The sequence below is a fragment of the Montipora foliosa genome, chromosome 11, assembly GCF_036669935.1.
Source record: "Montipora foliosa isolate CH-2021 chromosome 11, ASM3666993v2, whole genome shotgun sequence".
NCBI lineage: Eukaryota > Metazoa > Cnidaria > Anthozoa > Scleractinia > Acroporidae > Montipora > Montipora foliosa.
The window spans coordinates 51,766,342-51,773,841 of NC_090879.1; the positions used below are offsets into that span (position 1 = coordinate 51,766,342).

A 7,500-nucleotide genomic window follows, 5' to 3' on the forward strand; every position below is an offset into this window, starting at 1 on the left:
CGCTGAGCTTCCGTTTTACACAGAGATGAATTCTGTTGAAAGATTAAAAATAAAAGGAACCAAAAAGCACTCAATTATAAAATTAAATATCTTTTATATTCTTACTGGAGTTTTGTGGCGAGGTTACTTCAATTGACAAAAAAATAGACAAAATACATCCCCTTCGCTTATTTTAGCTGCCACTGTGTTTTTAACCACAACAAAACTAAGATAAACCATTACCACAAAATGAGACCAGATTTTGATTCCCACATTTTTGTAATTTAGGAATCCAATGGCTGCCGTATGCACACATGAATGGCATATTTCAAGTAATAGACACCTCTTACTAACCGAGTTTGAGGTCCATACTGTAAGTTACGAACTGAATTTTTTTCTCCTTTGATTTATGGCACAAGCATGAAGCGCATAGGCCATAAATCTCGAAAAACGAACTTAGGCCCCCGTCCACGCGCATCCCGACATTTTTGAATCTGCAACTTTTTCTTTCCGGATAGTCACCTTCTGTCCACAAGTATCCCACAAATTCGCTGGTGAATCTGGAACTTTTTGAATATGCTCTCCAAAGAGGATATTTTTTAATTTGGAAAGAAAAAGTTGTGGATTAATACCCGGATATACATGTGTGGATGGCACCTTACCTTCTTGACTTTTTGAAAAACATTGCTTGCAAGATTCAAACACTTTTACAAGTTTATTTAACATTAACAACATAAAAAACTTGCAAGAAAATGTTACATCAACATTTCAAAGTTAGAGAGCTGTACTGTAGAATACAGCCTGCTAAATTAGCCAATCATAGCGCACATTGTTTAAATTAAAACAATATTATTAAATTAGTTCTCAATTGAGACTTGTTAGCTATTTAATACATAATATCCAATGCAGGGTCAAAGAATACGTAAAATAGTTATCATAGTTATTTTGGAAGTGAAAAGTTGATTGATGACCACAAAATGAATCAGACATGAATTGTGCTCTAGATTGACATATTCTTTTAATCCGAAGGAATGACTTAATTACCTCTGGACTTCTCACAGTCTTCTTAAAAATTGCATAAATCAGCACTGAACTTGACCCTAGAATACTATTGCAAGAGTAATGAAAAGATTTTTAACAAAAAAAAAAAGTCCAGTCTCTTTTTACTGAAGAGATAAAATTTCATAAATTTAATTCAATACACTGTACATGCAAATCAGGCAAATTACTACAGTACTACACTATTTTCAAGACATATTAGAACTGATCAGTTTTCCAAATCAAGAGATAGTTTAAATTACTCTGGCTCATAACGACAGTCACAGAAAAATGAAATACATTCAAGACAACTGCTGGAAAATGAATATGAGCTAGGGAATCATGCACACTTGGTTTTTATAAAATAAGACTTTTCCCTCTAATAGCCCGATTTACATGTAGATATTATTGAAATTCAGTCTTTGGCGAAAGGCATGCATATCCTTGAGGCTCAAGGAATAAACTCAGGTAAACCCCTTTATTCCATGAAGCCAGAAAATCATGTTTACCTTTTAGTTTAAATTAAATATGTATCAAAATTGGGTGAGTTTGAGTTGTGTGCAACATTTTTAAACCAATCACTGCATAACAATAATTGTTATGCAGTGATTGTGATATTATGATATTTGCCAAATCAATGGAAAAAAGGAGCAGAAAAGGGATTTATTTATAAGAACTTGAGTTTGTAGTCCAGGGCTCAGTTGTTCAAAAGCCGCGATTACCGGTAATGCTAATCCCAGATTAAAAATTACCCAAGGGGTTTATTTTTCTACTTCCAAATGAACTTGTTCCACGCTGATATTCAGCAAAACCTTACATTAGAAGAAGTCAATCTTGAAAAACAAAGAAAGGCAAAGGAAACTTTCACCAAAAATTATTTGAAAACATGAAACAAAAGTTAACGCTAATCCTGGGCCCAGAGTTAATAACTAAGTGTGTCAAAATAGGCCAGCAGCTCATGACATTTCACTAGCTACTAACAGTAATAATAATAATAATAATAATAATAATACTGAGGACAACAGTGACTCCAAATGACATCAGCATCCATCGCGTTTTTAAATACCAGAGGCTTTAGTTGACAGAAGTTGCAAGGGTGCCAATCAAACATAATGGCATCTTTCTTTAGAAGTGTTTTTTTGGGAGCTCTTGAGAAGTAATACTTCCTCTCTTCAAAGGATTTTAAAAAATTGTGCATAAATTTTGAAAAGTTGTGATTCCCTAACTTTTTGCCATAATTATTTAATAAATTACATAATTTACAGGGCATTTTATAAAATACCTCAAGATATTACCTCCTAGTATAACCTTTTTTATGAATTTTCTGTAGGAGAGTCCCAGACCTTCCATCATGAATGGTAGGAGGTGTTTACAACCAGTTACTTTATTATTATTATTATTATTATTATTATTATTATTATTATTATTATTATTATTATTATTATTACAATAAATTATTTATAAATAAGCCTTTTAAGGAGGCATGGACAGTACCTTAAGGATGATGTCAAAACATGAATAATGGCAATGATGGTTTTTTTCTATAATAAGAAATCAAAGATAAGAACAATTAATTATTATAATTTAATAATATTAATGACCACAATTGATAAAGTTGTTTATCATGGTGGCCTGAAAATGAATAGTAATTATTCGCATTGATATACCTGTATAGTTATTAATTCATGTCAATATTTATTCGATATTTTCAATCAACAAATTATAGTTATTATTATACATTGAACTCACTATCTCTTTTCTGATTGGCCGAAAGCGTAACAGTGAATTTTCGAAATCAGCACCTGTGACGTCATAACTGCAGATTATACAGTTATCATGTCAAGCTCACTCAAGGTCACGGGTTATCATGTCATTTATGGTCGCAGTGCATGATTTCTAAGGGTAATCATGTCAAGTTCGCACGCTTTCTGTTGCTTGCGGTCAGTGAAGAAGCCAAAAAATGACTTCCAGGTTTGTTTTCTTCAGTTACTTACTTACTGCTATTTACTTTCTCATCAAGCTTTTTTTCAATTTTTCACATATTGTCTAATGCTTAAAATTTTTTGTCAATCGAATTATGTGCCGCTGATTTGTATATGTTTACTTGTTGACAAATAAATAATTATTACCAGTTCCACTCAATGTCGTGACCATTTTTTTTTGTACAATGAATAATAAAACAATAATATTATTAGATTCAGTTTTTGTGATATCTAGAATAATCAATGCTGATTTTTCTGGATATCACAAAAACCTCATCCAATAATTGTTTATTATTTGTTGATTATCAGGGTTCTCTATAGAAGTTTCAATTGATAGCCGTTGCCGTACGTACCATTTTCAGCCATAACACTGCAAGTGATTGATACACTGATCTGGTGATCAAGCTGGTTTTAAATCAGTGACACTTACCAGTGACAACGGTGTTATGGGTCGAATTGAGAACTACGATTATAAAATAATATCTCTTTCATGGAGTCTGAAATCAACCCCCTTCAATCTGACAGGTCCTTTATTCCTGTGGAAATTCTAAGTTGGCCAATATTCTTTCCTAAACAAATTTCAGCCTCTTAAAGTTTTCTCCCTAAAAGATTCCAGTAGGTGACTTAAGTTAACAATTAGACCCGTAGCCCTTGCAGGCTACGGGTCAATAGCCCACAAGGCAAAGCCGAATGGGCTATTGACCCGTGGCCCTTGAGGGCGAAGGGTCCAATTGTTTTAGTATCACCCAACTAGTTGGACAAAAAAGACAATAATAAAGTTAGCAAATGCAAGTTAAAGAAATAGTTAATTGGGAATTAAACGAAAGAAAGCGTCACGCTTTTCGCTACTCCAGGACTATTAGTAGCGTAGCCAATGATAATGCAGGATATGCAAATAAGTCCACTAGTTGGGTGATACTAATAGTAGATAGTCTACATTCGTGAAACAACAGAATTGTTCATTAAAAAAACCTCCTAAAAATTAATTAGCAGACCATGTGTCATTCCATTCAATTTTTCACATTTGACAACCCACTAAGGATGGCAAAAAAGCATACGTGCCAACTCTCCCGGATTATCCGGGAGTCTCCCGGATATGGAACGAATCTCCCGGCATCCTGTACGGGTCATTAAATCTCCCAGATAAAAACGACTTCGAACCTTTCACAGACGTTTCTCCATTCTAGACTCAAATTGCATCCCCAAGTTTAAAAAAAATCGATGTTTTCAGACTCGTTTCATTGTTTCTTAATGTATTTCTTCATCTCTGAGTTTCAAACACACATTGATAGAATAAGTACCCTGTTTCCCGCAAATTCACAATGGCGGCAGAATATTCTTGTATTCTGAAGGAGCTGCTAGGGGATGAGTGGGTGCGTTTAGGAGGGGAGGGGAGAGGAGGGGGGAGGAGGGAAGGGGGAGTGGATAGGTTGATCGAGGGGGGAGGGGTGGGGAGACCAGATGGAAAAAATCTCCAGATTTTAGATCTCCATAGGTTGGCACCTCTGAAAAAGGCATGCAGATATTTCAACTCTTTGCTAACAAAATATCAACTCTTCAGAATTTATGTACCAAGGAGGCTGACTTGAAAAAGGCGAACTACGATTTAATGTCTACCATCGTGAGGTTGGGGGGTTGAGTATAGAAAAAGGTGGAACAAAAACATTGCCATGTCACATGATAATAAACTAACTTTCTTATGGGAAAAAATCTAGCTGTGTATTGAGCAAAAATCAAGAAACACGAAGACTAATAAAGCAATTAGGCATTAATCAGTGACCGTTTTTCCAAATTTGTATTAAATTTAAGCAATTAAAAAACACCACGATACTAATTATGCTAACTAAGTAGTTTTTAATATAAAGGCCTTTTCTCAAATTTGTCTTTCATATACCGGATCCGAAATAATTAATGTCCATAAAACAAAAGAACGAAGCCAATAAGTTTACAACAAACACCTAATCAGAAATTTCTCAAAACAATGGTTCTTCTGTCTCGCGCCATTTCAGTCCGGTATGTAAAAACTTAATTTGGGAATGGATTAAAAACTTTGTTAGGAAAGAGCTTCTTGATTCAGATCAATACCTTTTGGTGGCTGTCGTCAGTGAAGAGGCATGTGATTGAAGAAATCACAAGAGGCATTGTCGAGTTTGTAGGGGACCCACCATCCATGTTTGAGGCGATTTGGTTGAACAAATTCCCACCAAACTATCGTACAGTCATCTGGAGATGACCATATGAAAGAGCCTGGTTAGGTTTGCTTCATATCCGATATTTTTTCAGTTTCATCTCGTTACGTATAAACGTCAACACAATAACCTTTCTCTATCTTCACATCAACATTTTCATATTTTGTTTCCCTATTTGTTAGTTACCAGTCTATCTCGCAAATCAATAGCATGGCGCGTGCTGTGTGCATGAACTCTACGAGGAATAAAAATAATCAACACTTTGTTGAAAATATCTTAAAATATCTTCGTTGCGATTTGTTAAAAGACAGACAAAAATGACGAAACTGAATGCTGAAAGACTTTCGGGGAAGCAATGTGTATCCAGGGTTCGATCATGTTATTTGAGTTTGTTTCCTCTGGGAGTCTCAGTGTTCCCTTCTCATCTGCAAACATCAAAATTTGATTAGATCCGTTCTGATTTTCCTGTGAGTAAGCGCCTGTTGAAGGAGAGATAACATGGCCAAGGCCAAGTTCTGAGAATGCAAAGAGTTCCTCCAACGCAATCTCCACCTGAGTTTCAAGAATAAACTATTTGGAGAGTTACGTTTCCTCAGTTTTTAGCTGTAGCTGTGAACGGCATGGGCTTTTAACAAACGGACAATGGAAAATCAAAGTATCTGTGAGACATATCATTGATGAAATGTAGAGCAGTGGGATATATATTCTACTACGACTTTTAAGACTTTAATTTTGATAACTCAATGGAAAATTCAGAACTACCCCTAAAACTAATAAAATAACAGCGACCTGCGACACTTGCGCTTGGCGCTTCCGTTTCTAGCACATTCGTACACCAGGAGTCATCTGCATACACCAATTACGGCCGCCCGAATGAAACCCGAAATTTAACAACCTATTGATCGAGTGATCCGGGTAAGTGATCCAGTGAGGACTTGAAGCCCCTCCCCCCCCCCCCCCCCCCCTCCCCCGCTATACCTTTGAAGCGTGGTGGTATAGAAGAATCTTGCGGATCAGCTGACCTGATGGGAGTCTTGGAACAAGCAGTATAGAGGATAACGGCTCAAGCACAGCATGTGACAACTAAGAAAGTGAAACTATTGATGTAGCATTGGACATATGCATGTTTTGAGAAGGAACAGCACAAGTGAGCTCCACAAGTTGTTTCTGGAAGGATATGTGGAAGTTGTCCGTGCTAGAGGCAGACCAAGGAGAAAAAATAGACACCGGTTGTCTCAGTTGTCACTACTATGCGGCCCCCCCGGGGGGGGGGGGGGGGGGGGAATTCCATATACAAAGGACGGGAATAACTTGCCCAAAAACTTAAAAAATGCTGCATACGTTGAGCATTTTAAGCGAAATATCAAGAAGGTAGCTGATATATCGGATTCCCACACGGCAATCAAGTAAAGCAGTTGTAATTAGTTTTAGCTTTTAACTTAAGCTTAACTGATGATTTTCCGTGTTTAAATAAAGATTTACATACATACATACATACATACATACATACATACATACATACATACATACATACATACATACATACATACATACATACATACATACATACATACATACATACATACATACATACATACACACATACATACGGGGCTGGTTGTCGGAAATTTTAAAATGAACCCGTAAGAGGTACCAAGATCCCGTCTTGTGGGCGTGGCATGGAATTGTTTTAACCCTTAAGAGGTTTAATTAGACAAAATTAAAAATTAGTTAATTGTCAAATGTCTCCTGTCAATACCCTAAAGGGTACCGCTAAATCTCCCACTGTGGACCAACATTGTTAGGTGTTATAAAGAGGACTCTTGGTGTTATAGAGCGGTTTTCAATTGAGTGTCGAAAGTAATTCGCGAATTGCTTTGGTTTTGCATTACTTCATTCAGTGATTGGCTCACCTTCTATTGAGGGCTGACTCAAGGAAGGAAGGAAGGAAGGAAGGTTCAAAGTTCTCTTACTCCATTTTTTCAAGACCAATCAGAAGTGAAACCAAAACCAATCGTGGCTCGCGCGTGCACATGTTCCCGCGCTTTGTGACGGCTACGTGTAATTACTTCCAGTTTTGATTGGTATAACAGATTGTGTCCGTCCTTTTTGATTGGCCAAAGTAATTACTTTGGTTTTGGTTTTACGACACTCATTTGAAAACCGCTCCATGTTGCGTCCGTTTGCTAACCTTGTTGCAAGTTGTTGCGTGTTACTGGGAGTTCTTGCACGAAGTTTGCAACTAGTCAAACCTTTAAGCCATCAACTCCCATCATTTCTATTGTTCCGTGATCGCCGAAGCGTAGCACCGT

The 7,500-nt window shown here is 36.6% G+C and overlaps 1 protein-coding gene across 1 annotated transcript in view; it reads right to left on the bottom strand.

Moving 5' to 3' along the window:
* The window catches only part of LOC137977824 (transmembrane protein 116-like), a 27,249-nt gene extending 21,901 nt beyond the window's left edge, over positions 1-5,348 (bottom strand). Inside the window, exons 1-3 of the mRNA XM_068825165.1 lie at positions 5,085-5,348; positions 2,512-2,558; positions 1,024-1,087 (exon numbers count right to left, since the gene is read on the bottom strand). Of these exons, the coding sequence (XP_068681266.1) occupies positions 1,024-1,087; positions 2,512-2,558; positions 5,085-5,171 (198 nt within the window). The 5' untranslated portion in view covers positions 5,172-5,348. The remainder of the gene's footprint in view (positions 1-1,023; positions 1,088-2,511; positions 2,559-5,084) is intronic.
* Positions 5,349-7,500: the final 2,152 nt, after the last annotated feature.